The sequence below is a fragment of the Panulirus ornatus genome, chromosome 10 (assembly GCF_036320965.1).
Source record: "Panulirus ornatus isolate Po-2019 chromosome 10, ASM3632096v1, whole genome shotgun sequence".
Taxonomy (NCBI): Eukaryota; Metazoa; Arthropoda; class Malacostraca; order Decapoda; family Palinuridae; genus Panulirus; species Panulirus ornatus.
The window spans coordinates 62,249,360-62,275,822 of NC_092233.1; the positions used below are offsets into that span (position 1 = coordinate 62,249,360).

The 26,463-nt window shown below is 47.1% G+C and overlaps 1 protein-coding gene across 13 annotated transcripts in view; it reads right to left on the reverse strand.

Annotated features, from left to right (window-relative positions):
- Positions 1 to 26,463, reverse strand: part of nab (NGFI-A-binding protein homolog) — an 844,405-nt gene that overhangs the window by 71,348 nt on the left and 746,594 nt on the right. For 12 of the 13 annotated variants that reach the window (XM_071666139.1, XM_071666138.1, XM_071666137.1 and 9 more), the window contains 2 exons: positions 25,373 to 25,679; positions 15,602 to 15,661 (listed from right to left, as the gene is read on the reverse strand). In XM_071666139.1, the coding sequence (XP_071522240.1) occupies positions 15,602 to 15,661; positions 25,373 to 25,679 (367 nt within the window). The remainder of the gene's footprint in view (positions 1 to 15,601; positions 15,662 to 25,372; positions 25,680 to 26,463) is intronic. The other variant, XM_071666146.1, reaches the window with a different exon arrangement.

Genomic DNA, 26,463 nt, shown 5'->3' on the forward strand with positions numbered 1-26,463 from the left:
GGAGGGGGGGAGGGAGGGAAGGGGGGGGCAAATCAGGGTTTAGAGGAACGAAAATGGAAAGAGGGAGAGACAAACAGATGGAGGGAGGGAGGGAGGGTTGGGGTAGGGACGGAAGGAAGGAAATAGAGAACGAAGAAGAGAAAACGAGATGAGGCGTTTAAAAGGGAAGGAGCGGGAGAATCCAACATGATGGAGGAGGAGGGGGCGGGGATGGAAAGGAAGGGAAGGGGTGATGGAGGTGAGAGAGAGAGAGAGAGAGAGAGAGAGAGAGAGAGAGAGAGAGAGAGAGAGAGAGACGCGCTGTCGAAGTGCGACGCAGGTCGAGGCAAGAAAGATGAGCCATCCTACCCTGTGCGAAGGAGTGGAACTCGACAGCCGCTGAAGTCCTGCGGTGGACGGCTCTGAGGCCAACCCCCCCACCCCCCCGCTCACCCCCAGCACGAATTACAACTCCTTTTTTTTGTTGTTATTGTTGTAAATCCCGAGGTGGATTACTCACCAATTGCGACAGTAATCCCCTCGAGCGATTTAACGCTTTTGGGATGACGCCGCGGGATGACATCGGCGCACCGGCCAACGACCCTCGAGCACGACGGGTACGATCCTTAAACACGACGATACGACCCTAGAGCACGACGGTACGGCCCTAGAGCACGACGGTACGACCCTAGAGCACGACGGTATGACCCTAGAGCACGACGGTACGACCCTTAAACACGACGGTACGACTCTCGAGCACGACGGTATGATCCTCGAGCACGACGGTACGACCCTAGAGCACGACGGTACGACCCTTAAACACGACGGTACGACCCTAGAGCACGACGGTACGACCCATGAGTACAAGACATTTAAAGTAAACGCCGCAAAATGTTCTTTCCTGCCCCAGTAATTAAGCGATGTCATACGTCAGTAATAAAATCGTTGATAGAAGTATCTACTTCATCTATCACACCTTCCATCTATCTGTTTCTCTCTCTATATATATATATATATATCTTTCCCGTGAGTGTATAAGAAAAATAAAAAATGACCGAATGATTATATATATATATATATATATATATATATATATATATATATATATATATATATATATATATATATATGCAAAAAATCCATGGAAATAAAACACAAATTCCAAGTGCACTTTCGTGTAATAATCACATCGCTAGGGGAGATATAAGAATGAGATGGCATGAGATACAAGGAAGAGACGTAGCTAAGATGCCATTTGCGTCCGTCTTAGCTACGTCTCTACTTGCATATCAACTAACTGTTTCACGTCTTCCATCTCATTCTTGCATCTCCCCTGACGATGTGATCATTACACGAAAGTGCACTTGGAACTTTAGTTTCATTTTCCTGTTTATATATATATATATATATATATATATATATATATATATATATATATATATATATATATATATATATATATATATTTTTTTTTTTTTTTTTTTCATACTATTCGCCATTTCCCGCATTAGCGAGGTAGCGCTAAGAACAGAGGACTGGGCCTTTGAGGGAATATCCTCACCTGGCCCCCTTCTCTGTTCCTTCTTTTGGGAAAAAAAAAAAAAAAAAAAAAAAAAGAGAGGGGAGGATTTCCAGCCCCCCGCTCCCTTCCCTTTTAGTCGCCTTCTACGACACGCAGGGAATACGTGGGAAGTATTCTTTCTCCCCTATCCCCAGGGATAATATATATATATATATATATATATATATATATATATATATATATATATATATATATATATATATATATATATATATATATCATATAATGTGATATAAATATATCAAGACACTGGGGTCCCATATAAGTAACGTATATACTATAATATAAGATTCGTACAAAGGCCCCACAGACAGTCGTGGAGATATAGTGAACCCGGACTAGCCTTATGGGGCGTGGGATGGGCGAAGAGACACGACCTATCGCCGGGGAGATGAATCACCCCCACCGTGTGGGGAGCGGAGGAGGAGGAGGCGTGGGGAGATTAATGTACCCCCCCCCCCCCGAAGGGAAACACAGGAAAATCTCTCTGACCTGCACGATCCTCCCCCCCCTCCTCTCCTCTCCCCTTCCCCGCCCTGTACCATCAATGTGGGTGGGGGTGGGGGGCTGCAGGATCCCCCCCCCCCACTGTACCATCATCAATGACCACCACCTCCAGCAACTCCTTCCTGCCGTCATCAACGGTACTGTCATGGCTCTGTTGAACAACAGGAGCAACAGTACGGTACCGTTGTGCGGTACACCCCTCCCCCCCACCTCTCACCTCCACCATTATGAGATACACCACATCACATCACATCACATACAACTCATCACATCACATACAACTCATCACATCACATACAATTCATCACATCACATACACCACATCACATCACATCCACCACATCACATCAGATACAACTCATCACATATAATTCATCACATCACATATAGCTCATCATGAAGGAGAATAACGTTGTGAAATCTTAAAAAAAACATGATGTATACTCACTTAAGAGAATAATTCAAGCGATGAACAACAGACCGAAATAGACCCAATGTTGCCCTTTCCTTTTTTTTCATCTTTTTTCTTCTTGTTCTCCTTTTTCTCTGTATTCTTCTCCATCATCATCATCATCCCCCCCCCCCTCCCTAAGTCCTCGACCCACCGGCCAATCAAACAACACCAGACAATCCTCCTTTCGTGTGTGTGTGTGTGTGGCTCAATCCGGATTTTCCACAGCATTTATGAGGTAATTAATTGGATTCACTGTACCGGTAATCCCCTCCTCCTGTATTGCACCACTGGTGGAGGGGGGGAGGGGGGAGGAAGGGGGGGGTTATGACACACACACGAGCGGCCCCACCCAAGCGTGTCTCATCACATCGTAACGCGTCACATCAGTCACGCAGGACGTCACCTCCGTCACATAGGGATATATATATATATATATATATATATATATATATATATATATATATATATATATATATATATATATATATATAACATCGGTGACACATCACGTCACACGCGTCACATCGCATCGGTCACATATCACACCCCATCGACACCCTATGAAGGCCAGTCGTCACGATGCGTCACATATCACATGAATGACCTTATGTCACATAGCATTGGCTACGACCTGTTACAGATCACTTGAGTGACTGTATGTCACGTAACACGGGCTAAGACCTGTTACAGATCACATGAGTTGCCGCAAGTCACATAACATGTAATATGAACCGTCACAGATCACATGAATCGCCACAGATCACATGACAACGGCCGGTTGTCACATGGGCACTGCTACCTCTCACATAGGCCAACATGTGTACGTCCACCAGCACGTGTGTGTGTGTGTGTGTTGTGTGTGTGTTGTGTGTGTGTGTGTGTAATACACGGGACCTATGTTCATGCGTTCTCCTGTCTGGCCTCTCACACTAACTACTACTAACTACTACTACTACTACTAGTAATACTACTACCACTACTACTACTATTACTACCACTACTACTACTACTACTGCTACTACCTAGTGATCAACAGAAGTCAGAATGGTGTCTTTTGACTCGCTTTCTAAACTCATTGAGCACGACGGTACGACCTAACACGACACAATTACCCTCCAGTACACATCCCTAGTACACTACTGGTACACTACCACCCCAACACACAATATACCCCCCCCCCCCCAGTAAACTAGCACCACAGTACACCCTCCCTAGTACACATAACACCCTTGTGTACCTATCCTCCTCCAGTAAACTCTCACACCCCACAACACAATCTCACCCCCTAATACACCCTATCCAGTACACCCTCCCCAGGGCACTAACACTCCAGTACACCCTCCCCAGTAAACAACCATTCCCAGTGCCCTACCAACGTACTTCACAACCACCCCAGTACCGAACCACCCCTAGTACATAGCCCTCCCCCAGTACACAACCACTTCCAGTACGCAGCCAACCCTAGCACATCCTCTCCAGTACAGAACCACCCCAAGTACACAGCTCTCCCCAGTACACAACCACCCCTAGCACATCCTCCCCAGTACACAACCACCCCTAGTACATCCTCTCCAGTACACACAAAAAGAGAAACCTTTCCCCTACAAATGACGTACGACCTTCTCCATGCAACAGTGACACACGATACTTTAACCCCTCGAGGCCCCGTGGAGAGATATATTAACAAATTGGCTCCATCTCTTCCTCTAATAGGTTACCTATTTTTCCCCCCCCAAAAAAAAAGACCTCCCCTCCATTTGGCCCTATTTTCTTAAGTGAGGGATGACAGTGTCGCCCTAGCAGACACGTCTGTTGTCCCATTCCTTTAAGTGTTTATAAGTAATGCGGTACGTCCCAGTGTGTGTGTGTGTGTGTGTGTGTGTGTGTGTGTGTGTGTGTGTGTGTGTGTGTGTGTGTGAGCGAAGATAAATCAGAGAGTCGTAATGATAAAAATGACGAAGTATCCGCCTAAAAATTGGGAGGAGGTTGTTGTGTGATTCGAGGCTACAGATGTTACAGATGGTACAGATGTTACAGATGCCTTGGAGCACGAGGGTACGGTCCGTAAGCCTGACGGTACGGAACTGGAGCACGACGGTACGGGACACACACACACACACACACACACACACACACACACACACACACACACAGGACCCCACAACTCCCTCTCCGTACAGTACATACGAACAGAAAATTACAGAGGTAAGCACAAAGACATCATTAGCGCAGGTTCACACCTACAGACACGACACGCGTCGTGGCACGTGTGACCTGGAACTCTAATGTATGCACAATGTGACCTGGAACTCGAACGTATGCACAATGTGACCTGGAACTCTAATGTGTGCACAATGTGACCTGGAACTCGAATGTATGTACAATGTGACCTGGACGAAGAATGTACGCAAAATGTGACCTGGAACTCGAATGCATGTACAATGTGAGCTGGGACTCGAATGTATGCACAATGTGACCTGGATGAAGAATGTGTGTGCAATGTGACCTGGGGCAGGTATGGCCTGGGACCTTTTACAGTCAAGAAATACAATACAGAAAACTTGTGTGGATCTTAAGACTCGATCACTCAACAGGAAACTTGTATACAGAGAGGCAGAGGGGTAAGTGTACTCAGGTTGACATAAGTAAGACACGTTTGATAACTTGACAGTTGAGTGACAACAGCAATATCCATGCTAGGGGCAGCACTATATCCATGCTAGGGCAGCACTATATCCATGCTAGAGCAGCACTATATCCATGCTAGAGCAGCACTATATCCATGCTAGGGCAGCACTATATCCATGCTAGAGCAGCACTATATCCATGCTAGAGCAGCACTATATCCATGCTAGGGCAGCACTATATCTATGCTAGGGCAGCATTATATATGATAGGGCAGCATTTTATCTATGCTAGGGCAGCATCATATTCATGCTAGGGCAGCATTCTATCCATGCTAGGGCAGCATTATATCCATGCTAGGGCAGCATTCTATCCATGCTAGGGCAGCATTATATCCATGCTAGGGCAGCAGTCTATCCATGCTAGGGCAGCATTATATCCATGCTAGGGCAGCATTCTATCCATGCTAGGGCAGCATTATATTTATGCTAGGGCAGCATTCTATCAATGCTAGGGCAGCATTATATCCGTGCTAGGGCAGCATTCTATCCATGCTAGTGCAGCATTCTATCCATGCTAGGGCAGCATTCTATCCATGCTAGGGCAGCATTCTATCCATGCCAGGGCAGCATTCTATCCACGCTAGGGCAGCATTATATCCATGCTAGGGCAGCATTATATCCATGCTAGGGCAGCATTATATCCATGCTAGGGCAGCATTCTATCCATGCTAGGGCAGCATTCTATCCATGCTAGGGCAGCATTCTATCCATATTGAGGCAGCATTATATCCATGTTAGGCGGGAGTACCCATGCCAATTTCGGCAACGTCCACGTCAGAGAGAGAGAGAGAGAGAGAGAGAGAGAGAGAGAGAGAGAGAGAGAGAGAGAGAGAGAGAGAGAATACCCCCCGTCACAGCAGAGATGACCGTAGGATCGGGCGGGGAGGAGGGGAAAGGGTGAGGTGGTGGAGGTGGCGGCGGTGTGGGGCGGTGGTGGTGGTGGTGGTGTGTGGTGGGGTGGACAAAGGCAATAAACACAGGCCGCAAGCATTATTTGATAAAGACTGAGGGGAAAATATTGGCCCAACTTTTCCAACAAAAGACTGAAAGAGATAGAAAGACTCAAGCCCAACTATTCATCCAGCACACACCGCAGGAGCGAAAAATTCCCGACACCAAACGATTGAAATGAATGAGACTTTACAGAAAGACTGAAGTGGGGAGGAAAAAATGCAGGACAATTTATCTGTCGGAGGTGGAGGAAAATATGGCTCTCAAAAGAGGGGAGAGAGAGAGAGAGAGAGAGAGAGAGAGAGAGAGAGAGAGAGAGAGAGAGAGAGAGAGAGAGAGAGAGAGAGGCAGGTGTCAAAAGAGGGAATTGAGAGGTCGCGAGCGCTGACCCTTGCGAGTATACAGACGCACTAGGCAGCAAGGCAAGGTAAGGTCGAGGTGTGAGATTAACCTTTCGTCGGGTAAATATAATCAAAGGTATCCCGGTGTATCTATAATAACAGAGATATCTAAAGGTATCTTTTAGCAGCCATGTAAACATGGGTGATGACGTGTGTGTATTGTGTTAGTCTGTGTGTGTGTGTGTGTGTGTGTGTGTGTACGTGTACGCGCGCATGCGTATTTGTGTAATAGACATGACTCACACCGCCAAGCTATCTTCAGTGTATGACTGAGGTCGATGGATGGACAGGCCCCGCGCCCTGCCTACCTGAGCTGGCTTGCGGTGGGCTGGTTAATAACTCAACTGGGCTGTTAGCCCGTCACCTGCTTGGGGGGACATCGTTACGGCTCGTCAACGTCAAGTTACGGTACAGCCACCAACCCGAGTTCGAACACCTTATCCATGTGTTCAGGATAATTCTAAGGCCACATATATACTATATATATGTGGCCTTACATATATACTATATATATGTGGCTCTTCGCTGCTCCCATAGCTTCGGTACCAGTCTTACTGTGGCGTAGATGTCTGTGGTGGATAAGGGGCATTTTCCTAGGGGCCAGACAGGAGGTGAGGAGGGAGGGGGAAGAAGAAGAAGAGGAGAGGACAGGAGGAGGAGGAAGAAAATCTATTATCGGCCTGGGTTATAAGGTCACTCCCTCACAGCGACAACACTCGGTCACCTTAAAGACTTCGAGAATACAACCTACATCACAAGAGACCTCGGGGTGGGGGATACAGCCTGTATCAGAGACACCTGGGGGGATACAGTCTACATCACCCCAGAGAACACCCCAACCCCTCCTCCTCAAGGTTACAGCGCAATAGCTCCTCGACTCCATTTGTCTGCGCAGGTATCTGGTGAGGGTCAGGTCGCCTCCCGGATGGCTTAGTTCGACTGAAAAGTTCGTCTCCCTGGATGGAGCCCTCGCGGTGTTGGGCTACGAGTGACGGCCCGTAGCGGACCTGCAGACCAAACACACACACACATACGGGGTCCTTCAACCCACCCTTCCAGACGATGGGTGGGTGCTCGTACGAAGTGGGTGTGGCTCTCCTCCCCCTCTTCAGCCCACCGTGACATATGAAGATGGGTGGGTTTGGATGTGGGTAGCGGTTGGGTAACTTGAGGGCCTGAGAGAGAGAGAGAGAGATAAAGAGAGAGAAAAAGAAAGAGAGAGGGAGATGGGGACTCTCCCTCTCGAACATAAGTCATAACCTCCCTAGTTTAGCATCGCTGCTGAACAACACAAACAACCTCACTACACGAGCGTGCCGCCTCCTTCATCACAACCTCCCCTACCTCTGCGTTGCCGCCCTTGCTTTGTTGTGTGGTGTCTGTGTGTTGTGTGCGTGTGCGTGTGTGTGTGTGTGTGTGGCGGTGTGTGGGGGAGTCACCACCACACCCTCTTAACCTCCCTCAACTTTGACTTGCGCGTCGCCTACCTCGAGTTCTTTGGATATCTTGCGTTTGTTGTTTAGCTGCTGTATCTTGGGCTCAAGCGGCGGCAGATTGCGCACCAGGACGAATGCTGTATCCGCCAACCTATCCACTTGTGACATTAGGAGCGTTGGCGTGAGTTGGACTGGGGAGCCGGGGGGAGGGGGGTACTGGTACTGGTGGTTCTCAACACCCGTGCTCTGAAAAACACACAAGATGTTCGCCAGTAGTGGCAGGCCAGTGTATATCTCTCTCTTTCTCTCTCTATCTCTCGTAACTTTACTCTACTTAAGGAAAACGCAAGTCTGCTTTGGCCCCTCTTTGCAGGGGTTATAGCCTTCAATTCTTTTTTTTATTATGGAGGGTTTTGTATCTATTGCAGAGGACTAATGATTCTGCCTCTCTCTCTCTCTCTCTGTTTTTCATCTATATGTATATATATTTTTTCCCTCTCTTCCTCAAGGTGACTTTAGAAAGCACCGTGTCTTTTCCTTCTTCTTATTCTTAATCAAATAACTATTACATCTTACTGAACTTGTTTAAGGATCACCAGTGGAGTGAATACAAGGAGAACTGTTTCGTCCTTTTTTTGAACTTGCAAGAGGGGAGAGGACTTTGTTCCTCATCAAGCTTGGCAACTTACAGATTATGACTGATCAAGTTTTGGCAACTTCTATAGATCCACCCTACTAATGACTAGAGAATTGCTCTGTGAGAAGTAGACCACCGACTCTCTATAACCTGCTCTGCTCTACTGGCCCTGTCTTTTTGGGATACCAAAAGACAACATCTTGTCATATTTTTCCAAACACATGTGGGGTCAAGGGGAGGGCTGGATTGGATAGGGGCGGGAGGGGGGAGCAGGAAGAGGAGGAGGAGGAGGAAGAGATGGAGGTGGTGGTCATTATTTATAGGGAGGGGAGACATAGGATGTGGAATCCAAGAGGTGGGTGTGGGTGTGTGTGTGTGTGGAAGCCGACCCGGGATATGTGTCTCTGTTGCAGACCGGGCTGTTGAAAGGAGGGAGGGAGGGAGGGAGGAAACGGAGGAAAACAAGGGGCCTGGGGGGGGAGGGGAGGGGTGGTCATGGATAAAGGAGCATCACCCTCTACCCACCCTTCCCCCTCCCCCCCCAGAGGTGCCGCTGGTAGCTCTAGGGAGGTGTGTGTGTGGGGGGGGAGAGGAAGTCAACCGGGAGGAGGAAGACAATTTTTTTTTTTTTTTTTTTTTGAAGTACATGAAACTGTGCACATTTGGTGGGTATATTGGAACAAAGGAGGAAAAATCACAAACACAAGTGTTATTTTGGGAGCTTCTTATGTTAACACCACCCCCACCACCAACCACCACCACATTTACCACGTCCTGGAGGACAGACAGACAGACAGATACACAGAATCATCCACAAACCCCAGACAGATACCAGACATCACACACTTGGAGATACACAATACAGTAATTTTTCCATTTGTTAATACTGTATTGTAATCTCTTCTTCATATCAAATGAATTGAGTGAATGAAAATAAAACTATATATATATACAAATACATATATGTGTATGAACAAAACGAGTGAGACCAAGCAATGGTTGCTGTCTAGTTTCTCTCCTAGTACCCCAAAAGACACGATGGCCAAATGTAGAAGAGTTTTCTAAAGGTCTAGTTAGGGGAAGACGTCGGTAAGGACATGAACACTACACACAGGAGACTACTTCACTATGGTAAGACCCGCAAGGGCTACGTGTGAGGGACTTAAGTTTCGACTGTGTGTCGTTTATTTGAAGACCTAGTTCGTCTATACGCCACAAGAAGACGCTTGCATAGGGTCATCCCATTGGGGGAAGAAAAAAAAAATTGGAAAATCCTTTTTCTATTACGGCAGTACGTTGGAAAAAGAAATATATTACGAAGAAGCGACAATAAGATCGACGTGGGAATGTGATGAAGAAACTTCGAGTTGGACCAGGAAAAGAGGACTTGAAGTGTCGGGTCTACGATCTGTCATGAGGCTTGAGATGTCATGTGAGGCCAGGAGGAAGGGTCTCAGGTCAGAAGGGCTGGAAGAGGAGGACCCATGAGGGTAACAACTACTTCGTTTCCTACGTGTGATGGGGCGCGTTTGCCCCCACTTCAACGGGGCGGAGTGCTTCGAGCGGGGTGTGATCTCTCAACGGAGGGGGGGGGGGGGGGTGATAAAGGTTTTGGGGGAGATAAGGATAGGAGCAGGGTGCTGGGGAGGAGGGGAGAGCAGAAAGACTCAAAACTGGAGAAATACAAGACCTCTGAAGCACCCATCAGCCATGATGGCATCTCACTCTTCAACACCCAAAACCCCCGAGTGTGTGTGTGTGTGTGAGTCGACTCCAACTACAGTTCCCAGCCTTCGCAAACCACCTCCCCTGTTTTTCACCCGGTGTTGTTCTCACCTGTGGAGATAACGAGTCTCCAGGTAAATCATTAAACAGGGTCAACTTCCAACGGTCAAAAGAAAACCAACAACAAATATTCAAGACAATTTTACAACATTCCATCTTTTTTGGAAGAGAGGGTTCGGGATGAACTGGTTCGAAGCTTCGCGTCGGTTCGCTTGGTCTGGGTCGGTCACTGGCTCCCTGAGACACTGACGGCCGATGTCCCGTTACATTATTAGCAGGTTCTAGGTATTATGGACACCTCCGTCACTGGCTATCTCGCTGCTACGAGGGTTTATAACTCCAACTCGACGCTCGACCTGCCCAGGAGTCCTCCACTCACCATTAAGGTCTCGAAACGTCTCATTAGCTTACGAGACGCGTGTCATTAAGAATATCTTGATAAGAGTTGACAGTCGAGGTTAATTGGGATTACTCCCTCACGACTCTTGCCCCGATAAACCCCTCGTTCTTCGGGGGTCATGTTAAGTATAAACACCAGATGGATTTATATAGTGATGACTGGATAGATGTATGCAGTAATTACCCGATAGATTTATATAGTGATTATGGGGCTTTCTCTTGAGCAGTGGTTGCCTCTGATTCCATGGTGTCCGGTCCAAGCACTTAACTCCAGGCGGTAATTACTGGATCATTAATCCAGGATGCGGACGTGTCTACCTGCCTGCTCTGCCTGCCTGGCTCTCTCGCTATGTGTTCACCGTTCTTATGTACAGTCACGACTTTGGTGGCCACAATGACGATCATCCGGGGGGTTGGGTTGGGGTGGTTCTGCGCAAACATCCCCCACTCCCTCCTTCTCTCTCTCTCTCTCTCTCTCTCTCTCTCTCTCTCTCTCTCTCTCTCTCTCTCTCTCTCTCTCTCATCCCACTTAGAACGTCTCATACCACTGCCCGCCCTCCCCCTCCCCAATCATCTCCCTCCCTCCCTCACCAGTCCAACACAGCGAGTGGGGTTCTCCAGACCCACAAATGGTGGTAGTTCTCCAGACCCACAAATGGTGGTAGTTCTCCAGACCCACAAATGGTGGTAGTTCTCGACAAATAGCCACAGGGGGCAACCACACGTCGAGGGTAAGGCAAGCTTGGGCAGCGCCGGCGAAGGACAGATTAAAACAGATATGAACGAGGTCGTTCGAAACGGGAATCGATATCTCACTCAACGTTCCTCGACGGCGTGTAGATGACGTGAAGACGTGAGGCAGAGCTGCAGCGTATATCGACACGAGCAAGAGGCACTCAGGGTTCGATACCCTCCCGGAACCACAATCGAGCAGGCGAACAAGTCAGTCCCAGCATGGGCATCTAAACACACACACACACACATACGCACACGCACACACGCATCGCAAAGCAAATTTCTCTCTCTCTCTCTCTCTCTCTCTCTCTCTCTATCCCTGGGACGACGCTCACAGCTGTCAATCCTCTGAACCGCTTCTGTCATCTGTCATTCAATATTTATAAACACCAAGATTCACTCTGGAAGCGAGTGAGCGAACACAGCGTCTGAATCAGCCACAACACTGAGTGATTAATGTAACACACACACACACACACACACACACACACACACACACTCCTCCAACCACAGTATAGATGCTTGTCATATGCAGACGATCTCAGTGCACCACAACACGACACAAAAGCAACGTCAAACATGCAGCGCTACAACACGCAGTTCTAAAACACAACCCCACTCGAAACGGAATGTCTGCATCAGCCACAGATAGCCACCGTCAACCTCTCAAACCTGAGACAGACGCGAGTCCAACTAGCGTCATCCCAGAATGGTCAACCACTCACAATGAACACAACACCAACCAATTTACATAAGTTACACACCACAAACACCAACACAAGGGTCATGAACAAACTAAAACTCTCCCAGGATACTTACCAGCACGAACCTCAGACAAGGGAAAGAATCCTGCAGTAAGCTTTGCAGACAATTCTTCTGCTCCACCCTAAATTACGCCTCACCTCTTCACTCATCCACCCTTTTGAAATACGAACATAACAGAGCCACACATCACACAAAACAGAGCGCTTAGAGGCAATCATTGTCTGCTGAGCAATCACAAGCATTAAACATCTGTACAATGAAACAGACTCATGATCAACTCCCATTTATCTTCTAAAACGCGACACGAACCCTTCCATTCAAAAAACTACTTAACCAACCACCTACCCCCTAAGCAGAAATAGAAATCTCACCCGTGCCTCATACTTTTCGCAACCTGTACTCACACAAATCCCCCTACCCCAACAAACACAACAATACCAAAAGATATTCACACTGTATAGACTCGACAAACACCAAACAAGCGCCCCTCTCCCCTAACTCAGTCTTAAACTCCACTCCACCAAACTTACATTCATCTAAAACTATCCCCCCCCCAGACATGTACCAGTTACTCTTTCTTCTCTTGCGTTCTGGACACCGCCCCTCCGCCCATATGTACAAACATCAACATATCATGACTTCTTCGCCTTGAAGATGCACATTCCATACTCCAGACGAGACACTCCCACTCGTCAGTTTCCCCACCAACACACAGCGCTCGCACTTCTTGCCAGTGGGGTCTCTCTCGCCCGGCGGACTTGGCTAGCTTTCTGAGCGCTACGTGAAGCCCACAAATACACGGTCAACCTAGACTAGGACAGGGAGGCACATCTCTACCTGTTTATCTCGTCCCGTCTTAAAGGAGGTGTCGCTTAGGGGGAAAACGACGGAGGTTTTGAGGACAACATCCCTGTCTTTGAGAAGCGATAATACAGGAAGAGAGGACTTCCAGCCTCCTGCTCCCGCCCCCTCTTAGTCGGCTCCTATGACAAAGAGGAGATACGTGGCCAGTATTCCTTCTCTTCTATCCCCAATATATATATATATATTTATATATATATATATATATATATATATATATATATATATATATATATATATATATATATACACGAGACGTCTTAGAAATATCACGTCACTTTTATAATAATATTCTGCGCATCATTTATCTGGATTAGGTAATACCCTTTTTCCTTTTTCTGCTGACATGAATAAATGGATTTATGTAAATAAACCGATTTATGTTCTCCCTCTTAGCATTGTGGTCCGCCATAGCCCGTGTCCCACGGTAAACACAGGCGATCAGACACTCCACCTCTTCATCCAGAACTTAGAACAAGGTGTTCTTTGCCGATTCAAATCTCAAGAGTGAACTGTGTTCATCTATGTTCTCCAAACACCGTCTCCAGCCCCGAGATGGGAACAACTGGATCATGGCTCTCTCTAACTGGTATTACCCATTAATCTACCGACAAGAAGTAAAGATGAGCAGCCGGGATGAACTGTGTCCCGCGGACCCGCGCCGGGGATCGAACCCGGGCTATTACATTAGTCGGTCGCAGCGCTGACCACGACACCGCCGAGCTGATCCTGGCGCGGTGCGAGGCATAGACCAGCAGCGGCTTCACTCTAACCAGGAGCAGTACTAAACCTAAACCAAGCATGAGTAAGATTTTTAAACCATGCGCGGTATCTGACCTAAACCACGTGCAGTATGAGACTCTAAACCACGTGCGGTTAAGACAAACCAAGCGTATTACGAGACTTAAACCAAACCCTGTATGAAACCTTAAGTCAAGCTCTATGTGACTTAAACCAGTCAAAGACTTAGAGGATTTCACCCTAGGAACAGTATGACTTAAACCAGGTGCAGTATGATTTAAATCAGGTGAAGTGTAAGACTAAACCAAGAGGAGTATGAGGCTAAACCAGGTGCAGTAAGAAACTAAACCAAGAGCAGTATGAAAGTTAAACCAATCGCAGGAGACCTCATATTTTGGCGCGGTTCAAAACCCGCCTGAGTACGACACGCGTCTTTTGGAGGCTAACCATCTGAATCAGGTGCAGAGAGGGGCCATAGGTAGGGCGTGAGTGATGCCAGCTGGAGTGTGGTGGTAACCACCTGTCAGCCGGGGGCGTGGTGGTAACCACCTGTCAGCCAGGGGCGTGGTGGTAACCAGCTGTCAGCTGAGGCGTAGCGGTGGCCAGCTGTCAGTTGGCGGACTGACGTTCTTACGGACATGCAGGATCTGTGTCTGGCCTCACGGCTCGCCGCCTCATAACACTCACCTCACAACACCGCCTCCTAACACTCACCTCACAACACCGCCTCATAACACTCACCTCACAACACCGCCTCATAACACCGCCTCACAACACCGCCTCATAACACTCACCTCACAACACCGCCTCACAACGCCTCATAACACCGCCTCACAACGCCTCATAACACCGCCTCATAACACTCACCTCACAACGTCGCCTCATAACACCGCCTCATTTTCCCGGGCGGGCGCACGTACGTTCTCTGCCACCGGCAGAATTTAATGTACCCGCAAATCATACTTTTACAAATAGATAAACTACCACTGAAATTTACGTTAAATTCCTGAGTTTTTCCTTCTTCTTCTTCTTCTTCTTCCATTCTTGTTAAGAAAAACGGATCATTTGCGATGAGTAACTTCCTTATTTCTTCCTTCATAAGAGAGACGGATCATCAGGAACTTCAGACCCAAATTTTGGAGTAATGTATAACATGTTTTACCTTCTGGCAGACTGATATTACATATCAACTTACAGTGAAAAATAGAAAAATGTCTTTTTATGTCCACACCACAGCTGAACCCGAGTGTACCAGTGTTCCAACACATAGTGCATGTGATATACTGACCTTGTAGGACAACCTTTTACGTTACGACCTGTGAACAAGTCGTTGTAGACTACGACGATGACCTGCCTGCAGGCCGACACAACACAAACAGTCTCCCCCCCCCCAACTCCTTTTCCCTCACCCCCCCCCCCCCCCCAACCCGGCAAAGAAAACGAGCAATTCAGCGGAAGTGACGAGAAAAGAGTCGAACTAGTGTATCTTTATGTACAAAAACTTGGTAATCTCAGACACTCATGATTTTTACTCCACCGTGAATATAAAACTTTATAAAAGGAAAATAACTGCATAAGCAAAATAAAGATCCACATGGATTTATGTAGTCTAAATGGACCAAGAGAGTGTCTGAGACTGCCATGGTTGTGGTGGTACGAACGACAGGAGAAACTCTTTTACCTTCATGAGCGGGAGAAAAAACTCAGCGTTCTTTTCAGCCGACATTGTTCCGTGGCAGTTCTGTGGGGAGGATACGAGTGGCGTCAGGTAGCTCAAGGACTAGGATGGGGTTAGTCACACACACACACACACACACACACACACGAATGTAAAACTTTCGACCCGCAACACACAAATATTAATCACACACACAGACATACACACAAACCAAACTCAACGTTTAATATACACTTAAAATCTACATACAAGCCAAAACACAAAAATACATTAATGGGTAACTAAAATCTACATAAAACACAAAACATAAATACATATATGGTCAACTCACATATCATATCATGATTTACCAGCTGCACATGCAATGAATTCAGGATACAGAAATGTGGTGAGAAGTTAACACAACTGACAAACTCAAAGATAAACACGTTAATACTGACACGCTGCTTTTAACTAGAAAAATCACGTGTGTGTGTGTGTGTGTGTGTGTGTGTGTGTGTGTGTGTGTGTGTGTGTGTATGTGTTTGTGGGTTTTGTTCTATGTAATTTTCTACATACCAAAAATATATCTGCCTACTTCGTTCCCATTTACATGGAGTGGCCAAAGTATATATATATATATATATATATATATATATATATATATATATATATATATATATATATATATATATATCATGCCTGAGCACATATGTGATATTCCTCACACGCTTGAGAAATATATAAGGATGCGACACACGAGTAGAAAATCTGGTCTGGGGACGGCCATGAGAAGCATTTCCACAGTTACGTGGATGAGAAATATCATACAACCAAGACAAAGCTGTACACCTGAATTTTACAGAAGAGATACGATTCTTTTTTTTTTTTTTTTAAATATACATCCATGAGAATGATTTATATGATATGTAAGTAGGTAAGAGACGCTATGAGTGTGTGAGGTATATGAGCGAGACTCGGTATACGAGCGATATGTGCTACGATAATCATTTTATTTCCCTGATATTAAAACCAAATATGTGAAATATGCCTCATGAGAGGCACCTCATGACTCTGTGTACATCCAAGAGGAACGTGTAACAGTTATGAGGTATGTCAACAGAAAGCCTTGTAAACGAAACACAGTCATGCATAGTATTGCATGGTATGGAGGAACTGATGTATGCAGTGTTGCACGGGTATGCTATACACATATGTGACTGCCAGGTATGTACAATTCTTATGTAGCGCTGCGTGAACGTAAGGCATATCTATGAGAGGTTATGAGGTTCATGAGGTACCGAACCTCCGATGGAATTTCTACCAAAGAGGCGAGGCACAGAGGCGAAACTGCTTTCAAAACCAGGTAAGAAATATGGCAAGTTTGTGTTCGGTGCATGATGGCGAACTCCTGCATAACTAGTGTGGTTAATTCCACTCATGTCTCATCCGGTGTTTGAGGCTCAGAGATCTCGATGTCTGGCATCCGTGGTTCACATCACGGATATTCCACGATGGCTCATATATACAGCAGATGTATGTGTGGATGTGTATATATACGACGCAGATCCACGAACGTATACACTGCGTACTCCTTGGGTCACTGTGAGAGGGGGAGCTTGAGGACGACCTCCACTTAAGGACGAGACTCCAAGGTGCCCGCTCGCTCATGAGGCAACGGAAGCCCCAAAATCGAGATGTTAACTGCGGTGGATCGACGCGTTCAAAATCGGTGAAATCCTGCGCTGACGATTTGGGTCGGTGTCGAAAGATTCGACAATACGGGACGCCAGTGAGGAACCCCAGGGGGGGAGGGGCTGACGCTGGTCACTGAGACTTAGCTTGACCATTAGTCCGGGTCGTGTGTGTGTGTGTGTGTGTGTGACTGACATGACCTGAGAGGGTGTGAGGGAGACATGGTATGAAGCAAACCGATTCACTTGAGGGTCATATGAAGCAGTTCCTTCAAGAAGGGTCGAGACACTGCTTCAAGACGACTTAGACGAGACGTCACCAAGAGACGTCAGAGGGTTGCTTTGTGAAGCGTTGCAACAACATCGCGATGTGTATACAGTAATGAGGAGGAGGTTGTAACATCGGTTATTTCATAAACACGGACATTACTTGCGCCTCCTCGCAACGAAACCTGACCAAAAAACTGAGCCAAGATATCTTAGCGTTATTTGAAGTTTCGTTATATGCACTACGACAACACGGCACGACTGTAGGACCCTTGAGCACGACGGTACGACCCTTGAGCACGACGGTACGACCCTTGAACACGACGGTAGGACCTTTGAGCACGACGGTGCGATCCTTGAGCACGACGGTAGGACCTTTGAGCACAACGGTACGACCCATGAGCACGACGGTGCGACCCCTGAACACGACGGTACGATCCACTGAGCACGACGGTACGACCCTTGAGCATGATGGCCTGGGCTTAAATAGGCCCGTTAAGAAATGCGAGCCAGGAGGCGGCTTTCACCAAAGTTGACCCACCTCTGCAAATCAAACCCTCCACGCGCCTCGTATCATCATTATCTTCCCTCTCCTATCTATTATATCAGAAGGTCTATTACATTACGGATGATGTATTGGTCGAGGTCGATGGTTTGAGACGTGTGTGTGTGTGTGTGTGTGTGTGTGTGTGTGTGTGTGTGTGTGTGTGTGTGTGTGTGTGTTTGAGAGAGAGAGAGAGAGAGTACAAGCACAACCACTATCACCCCTGCAAATGTACACACACACACACACCACTGAACAGCCGCCATCTATGCATTATTCACCGCAGAGACTTATACATTTCCCGCTGGTGGCAAACTGGTATACACTCTGGCTTTGGAAGGGGCGATGACGCCAGCGTCTGGTAAGGTGGTGTGCTGGGGAGACCAAAGGGCGTGGCCCTCTCCCACGCCACACGCCCTTAATCCAACTCAGGAAAAACTGGAAGACTAGAGGTGTTGTATCTGGAGTTATCACAAATTACACACCAGATATTATCCTGCAGACTAGTGGTATACTGTACCATTACCATGATAATTTGATATATATATATATATATATATATATATATATATATATATATATATATATATATATATAGAGTTGATAGAGATGCTCTGTGGAAGGTATTAAGAATATATGGTGTGGGAGGCAAGCTGTTAGAAGCAGTGAAAAGTTTTTATCGAGGATGTAAGGCATGTGTACGTGTAGGAAGAGAGGAAAGTGATTGGTTCTCAGTGAATGTAGGTTTGCGGCAGGGGTGTGTGATGTCTCCATGGTTGTTTAATTTGTTTATGGATGGGGTTGTTAGGGAGGTAAATGCAAGAGTCCTGGAAAGAGGGGCAAGTATGAAGTCTGTTGGGGATGAGAGAGCTTGGGAAGTGAGTCAGTTGTTGTTCGCTGATGATACAGCGCTGGTGGCTGATTCATGTGAGAAACTGCAGAAGCTGGTGACTGAGTTTGGTAAAGTGTGTGGAAGAAGAAAGTTAAGAGTAAATGTGAATAAGAGCAAGGTTATTAGGTACAGTAGGGTTGAGGGTCAAGTCAATTGGGAGGTGAGTTTGAATGGAGAAAAACTGGAGGAAGTGAAGTGTTTTAGATATCTGGGAGTGGATCTGTCAGCGGATGGAACCATGGAAGCGGAAGTGGATCATAGGGTGGGGGAGGGGGCGAAAATTTTGGGAGCCTTGAAAAATGTGTGGAAGTCGAGAACATTATCTCGGAAAGCAAAAATGGGTATGTTTGAAGGAATAGTGGTTCCAACAATGTTGTATGGTTGCGAGGCGTGGGCTATGGATAGAGTTGTGCGCAGGAGGATGGATGTGCTGGAAATGAGATGTTTGAGGACAATGTGTGGTGTGAGGTGGTTTGATCGAGTAAGTAACGTAAGGGTAAGAGAGATGTGTGGAAATAAAAAGAGCGTGGTTGAGAGAGCAGAAGAGGGTGTTTTGAAATGGTTTGGGCACATGGAGAGAATGAGTGAGGAAAGATTGACCAAGAGGATATATGTGTCGGAGGTGGAGGGAACGAGGAGAAGAGGGAGACCAAATTGGAGGTGGAAAGATGGAGTGAAAAAGATTTTGTGTGATCGGGGCCTGAACATGCAGGAGGGTGAAAGGAGGGCAAGGAATAGAGTGAATTGGAGCGATGTGGTATACAGGGGTTGACGTGCTGTCAGTGGATTGAATCAAGGCATGTGAAGCGTCTGGGGTAAACCATGGAAAGCTGTGTAGGTATGTATATTTGCGTGTGTGGACGTGGGTATGTACGTGTGTATGGGGGTTGGGCCATTTCTTTCGTCTGTTTCCTCGCGCTACCTCGCAAACGCGGGAGACAGCGACAAAGTATAAAAAAAAAAAAAAAAAAATATATATATATATATATATATAAGACGCTTTGAGTTACTGGGAACTAAACATGCAGAGAAGTGCGAGGTGAACGTGGGATACACCGAATTAAATCGATGTGGTATACAGGGGGCGACGTTACTCTGGCTGAACACCTGGGGAATATGAAAGCGGTCGGGGTGGGGGGAAACACGGAGGGGCGTGTGGGGCTTGTTCAAATGATAATTTAAAGAGTGGATGTGGGCTAATGATTGGTAGTTCGTCTGTTCCTTGCGCTACCTCGCTAACGCGGGAAATGGATAATATAAAACACGGTGACATTAAGCAAAGATCCATCCCTCCCAGCATAGAGACGTGGGCGTGATGATCCCTCCCACACCAACGTCTCATTTGCGAACGAGACGTATGTACAACCGCTGAGTCTGGCCCACCGTAAGTGATGGGAGGGAGGGAAGGGGGGTTGGGGGTTGGTGTTGGGGTTCAGTCTGCCATTAATCGAGATGATCATCCCTTGCACCGTCATTACTCACTGCATCGCCCGCATTAATCACTGTACTCGATTGGGTAATAAGTGCTACTGGGAGCGGACTCGGTACAATCATATTAACGCGCGGCACATTCTTCACCGCTTCAACACACACTGTCCGTCCTTGTTAAGGACTGAGGTATGGCTGTGTCTGGTGTGAGGAACCTCCTACGTGGTGTACGCCACTTATCACCTTTCCTTCATCTATCTCTTACCTCTTGCGCGTATGCAAGGGCGTCCCTTGCATCGCTATGCATCTACCTCAGGCTACAGCAACTGTCTGTACCACACAGCTCTCCTCCCATCTGGTTTTTTTTTTTTTCTATACCCCTTACATCGCTATACATCAAACATCTGCTGTTATAACAGTCTATATCAATTAGCTTTACCTCTACGTCTATAAGAACTGTCTACATTATTTAGCTTCACCTTTATATGTATGCTATAAGATTTGTGTATATCATTCGGCTCTGTGTCGATGCAGTCTATAAACTTTTTATAGCACAAGTTTCTATATATATATCATTTAGCTTTACCTCTGTACCTATATAGTCCACAAAGATCTACAATCACAAGTGTCTATATCATTCATCTTCTAACTCTACTTCCACGAATCTATGTAAACTTAAAACCTAGCCAGTCAATAAGCTCTTCAAAACTCGTCTTTGTTCCTCGTCTTCATTTCTTATTCTCATTAATTCAAACTCAATTTTTGTATGTAAAGTTTATTTTTACTCCTTTGTTATGAACGTCTTTCCCCTGGTTACCGGAATGGGTGGTGGACGTCCCCTCACCTCTGGGCAGGCAGAGATGATGAGGGGGTGACTGTAGATGGTGAGGGGAGTGAGTGTAGATGATGAGGAGGGGGGTGTGACTGTAGATGATGAGGTCATGTTCCTTGCAGACGAGAATCATTTTCCTTCTGAATTCCCTTTTTCATATTCTCAATTTACATTGAATCAAACCGAATCATTTTCTTTCTCGACTCTCCGATATCATCTTCGTTTTAGACTAGAGTCATTTTCCTTTGAGAGTACCGCGTCATCTTCCAGTCAGACTACACCAGTCACCTTCTTGGTGTTGAATGTAGGGTGCCAACTGACTCTATGACAAGACGGGTCTTCCTCATGTTGCTCCTGCTGTTCTTCCTCATAATCCTGCTTCTGCTGTTCTTCCTCACACTGCTTCTGTTCCCCCTCCTGCCCACAGTAGAGCTCCTCCTCCTCCTCCCTCCTCATTATCATCAACATTCTCTCCCTCATCCGTGTCCCCCCTAATCTCCCCCATCACCGCCCACAATCTGCCTTATCACCCCCCACCATCTCCCTTATCACCCAAACTTTCCTCTCCCCTTCCTCCCTCCCTCCCTCCACTGACGATTACCGGGCTAATGATCATTACCTGGCCCTCATTAGCCGTTACATCAATTCCCCCCCCCCCCCGTCTCTCATCAATCAGCGGCGGCGGGAAGGAAAGCATGAGGAACTCACACAAGGGGTCCGGGGAAAACCTCATACATGAGGAACTCGCACAAGGGGTCCGGGGGAAACCTCATACATTGAGGCCGGAGAAGACGGAGGACAAAACGTATCGAAAATGGATCATCGAAGTCTAATTAAACACTTAAGTCTTATACTAATCAAAAGCTCAGAATGAAAGACTAATTGATAAAACTAAAGGGTGAAAACATGGGGTGAAGAAGAGGGGTGGGGTGGTGGTGGGGGGTGGTGTGAGGGAGGGGTTGTCATAATAAGCCAACATTCACGAAATATAGATCAAAATATTCTTATTAAAAGATCTCTTTAAAAAATGGTTCAATAATCAAAAGCTTAGGATAAAAGTCTAATAAAAAAAAAAAAAAATGGGTCAAACGTCTAAAGAAAATGGGGTGTAATAATCTTATAAGTCAACGCCCACGAAGTATGCATGAAAACGCTTCAAAGCGTCAGAGGCAAAATTTCGAACAATCGCACATTTTTTTTTTTGGAGTTGTTTCATATACATAAAAAACGGATGTGGTGGTTGTGCACTGTTTACCTGACCCTTCAAAAACTAAGCGCGAGGCATGAATGGTGGCTTCCTGGTGGCTCAAGCTGAAGCTTTGGAAAGAGAGAGAGAGAAAAAAAAAGCTTAAAAGGTCATAAGAGAACTTAAAAGAGATTCCTCGGCTGAAGAGCAGGAAGTTCGGAAGATGTGGTGCGGGTTGGGTGCATTCTACCCCCCCCCCCTCTAACCTCTCCCCTCCCCCTCCTCATACTCGACTGTACCACTCTCTACCTATCTCTCTCTCTCCCCCCACACTGTACTATAGCAACAGGCAATCAACCAGTCGCTAATTACACAATGATAACCTCAGAAACCGCAGTGACCCGGTGACGTGAGGAAGGAAGTGATGAAAGAAGAGAAAGGGGAGAAACAAGACGAAGAAGGAGGAGAAGGAGAAGAAGAAGAAGAGGAAGAAGAAGAAGAGGAAGAAGAAGGAAGAGAGAAGTAGAGAAGAGAAGAAGAGGAAGAAGAAGAAGAAGAAGGAGAAGGAGAAGTAGAAGAAGAAGAGGAAGAAGAAGGAGAAGGAGAAGTAGAAGAAGAAGAGGAAGAAGAAGGAGAAGGAGAAGTAGAAGAAGAAGAGGAAGAAGAAGGAGAAGGAGAAGTAGAAGAAGAAGAGGAAGAAGAAGAAGAAGAAGAAGGAGAAGTAGAAGAAGAAGAGGAAGAAGAAGGAGAAGGAGAAGCAGAAGAAGAAGAAGAGAATTCCATCTTGCCCTAGTCTCTCTCTCTCTCTCTCTCTCTCTCTCTCTCTCTCTCGGCCTGCAGTGTTATACACTGCGACAAAATATCGAGGAATGTTTTTACACAACGCTCCTTGACGCTCACCCCCAACCAACTCACTACCTCCCCCCCCCGCCCCCGCCCCCCGCCACCTCCCTTCCCTTTTCCCCCTAAACCTTCCCTTCCTCCCCCCCCCGCCCCCCCTACCCCCTCTCCGACACCACCGGACAAACACTCGTGTTTTCCTGTTTTCAATCTCGGCTTTTAGCCGATTCTGTAATGACCAAAAAATAATAATAAGAAGAAGAAGGATAAGAAGAAAAACATGAAGGAAAAGAGGAGGGAGGAGGGGGTGGGGGAGAAGGAAGGACGGTGGGGGGGAGGGGGGGGTGAAATCTGAAAAATGCTTTGGACGTCATTGATGTGTGAAAGAGATTTCAAAGGCTGGGGACAAGAAGGCGCTAACCAACACCATCCTTCAGGGTCCTCGGCTCGCTGTCTTGGGTACGTCCCTCTCAGCCTTATTTGTCAGGGCGTTATCTAGGGCCTCCCCCCCTCATGTGTGTGTGTGTGTTTGTGTCTCACTTTCATTTGTCATACAACATCAAAGATATTGTCCGAGCGGATATTGTTAACTTCAACACTTGTTCTTTCATATATATATATATATATATATATATATATATATATATATATATATATATATATATATATATATATATATATATATTTCTTTCTTTTTTCTTTCATACTATTCGCCATTTCCCGCATTAGCGAGGTAGCGTTAAGAACAGAGGACTGGGCCTTTTAAGGAATATCCTCACCTGGCCCCCCTTCTCTGTTCCTTCTTTTGGAAAATTAAAAAAAAAAAAATATACATATATATATATATATATATATATATATATATATATATATATATATATATATATATATATATATATATATATCCCCAGTCTGGGTGGTCGCGTTTTTTCTTCTTCTTCGCCGTTATTGTCGTTTTGAGCGGCGTTTTTTTTTTTTGTTTTGTTTATCATGAACCCCACGACCAGGGGAAGGAGAGCTGGGGAGGATATCAAGATGGGGAGGAGAGGGGTTGGGGAAAGATCGGTCTCTCCCCCTCCCCACTCCACCCCGATCCCTGTTCTCTCGGTATGGGCGACGACAGAGAACAGAGAACACATCAAACGACGTTGAAACCAAACCTTTGATAATGACAAAGGGTCGTGTCGCCCTTGAGCCTTTCTTTGTCTCAAGGTAAACAGGTCGTGGGGGGGGGGGGGTGTAAATATACGGCAGGTCAAAGTCCACCAGGTCTCTCTCTCTCTCTCTCTCTCTCTCTCTCTCTCTCTCTCTCTCTCTCTCTCTCGTCTTCAGATGGGTCTAAGGTGTTGGGGAGGGGAAGAATGAGGGTGGGCTGGGAGGAGGAAGAGGTTGTGAGGTGCGTCTGTCTCAGTGTGTGTGAGTGTGTGTGTGTGTGTGTGTGTGTGTTTTCCCCACGTGGTTGTTACGCTGTTTATTTCCTAGGACGAGTCACGGGTGACGGGAGGTGACGCCGATGGAGGCAGTGACCTGCCGCTGCGTTGGGTAGACACGCACTCTCCCGCCGCCGCTGGGGTAATGCGCCACGCACTCTCTCCTGCCGCTAAGGCACGGAACACGCACTCCTCCGTCGCTGCTGGGGGGGGCACCACGCAATCTCTTCCGCCTCTGAGGTGGGGTCCCACGCACTCTCCCGCCGCTGAGGTAAAGCTCCACGCACTCACTCTCTCTCCTTCCTGGCACTGTGAGAGGTACCGTCCAACTCAACAGACATGAGCACTAACGACACGGTGTCACAGGGGGCACACACGGTGTCACAGGGGGCACACACGGTGTCACAGGGGCACACACGGTGTCACAGGGGGCACACACGGTGTCACAGGGGGCACACACGGTGTCACAGGGGGCACACACGGTGTCACAGCGGGCACACAGGTGTCACAGCGGGCACACACGGTGTCACAGCGGGCACACACGGTGTCACAGCCTAACCCCACAACAACACACGCACGTATGGAGCGACACAGACACAGACACACAGATACAGACACACAGATACACAGACACGCGTGTAGGGTCACCTGTAGAAGGCGCAGACGTAACTGTATAACTCACCTGTAAGCCGACCGAGGTTGGGGGCATAATGGCTTGGTTGGTTGGGGAGGTGTGGTGGGGGGAGGGTCCTCTAGAACCTCCTAAACTCGCCCCCATGCCCGCTCCCATTCCACCCAGGGGCGCCCCGCCCATGCCGGGCATGGGGCCGCCCATACCGGCTGCCCCCAGCCCCAGGGGTCCGTCGCGCGCGTTGGAGGTGCAGCCTGCTGGGGTGGAGATGGGGAGGGCAGCTGTGGTGGAGGAGGTGGTTGTTGTGCCCACCGACAATGTGGAGGCCAGGCCCACACCCTCCCGCACACCACCAACACTGCAGACAACAACGAGAGGACAAATTATATTAGTAACAATGAAGACATGTAACATTAATTATAGTTATGATAATGATACTAATGATAATGATAATGATACTAAATAATAGAGGAAAGCTTATCATCGATATCATATACAAGGAAGATACAAATAATTACGTTTTGCAAATCGTGCTGTCTCACACACACACACACACACACACACATGTTTACCAAGATCTTCCGCCAGAGGTCTCCTGCAGCACAACGCTGCGCTACTTCCAGTAGCGAGGGAATGATGGACTCCCTTTGGAGGAAGGAATCCTCGGACGAGACTCTACTGCTGTACTGCTAGTAACACAGCCTCGCCGAAGGTAACTTGTTACTCTTGCAGGCGCAGTCCGGTACTGCCTCTCTCTCTCTCTCTCTCTCTCTCTCTCTCTCTCTCTCTCTCTCTCTCTCTCTCTCTCTCTCTAACCAGACCTCCTCCTCGATGCCGCTACTGCCAAGTCCTTGGCCAGACACGTCGAAGGTGCTCCTCCAAAATACCTTAAGAAGTCACACGTGAGGTCCACCTCCAAATATACCTCAACAGACGCGCGAAATCTGCGACTCCAAAGCACGACAAAAACCTCCAACGCACAGCAGCAGACATAGAGAGGCCAGCCACGCCTCCAAACATTCAGCTTTTACCCTGGCTCCATGATTGTTATGTAGTTGCACAGATAATGCTATACTAACACTCAGATTAAAACAGGGCTACACGGCAGCGTACCCACACAGAATAAAATCACCCTAGTGAAT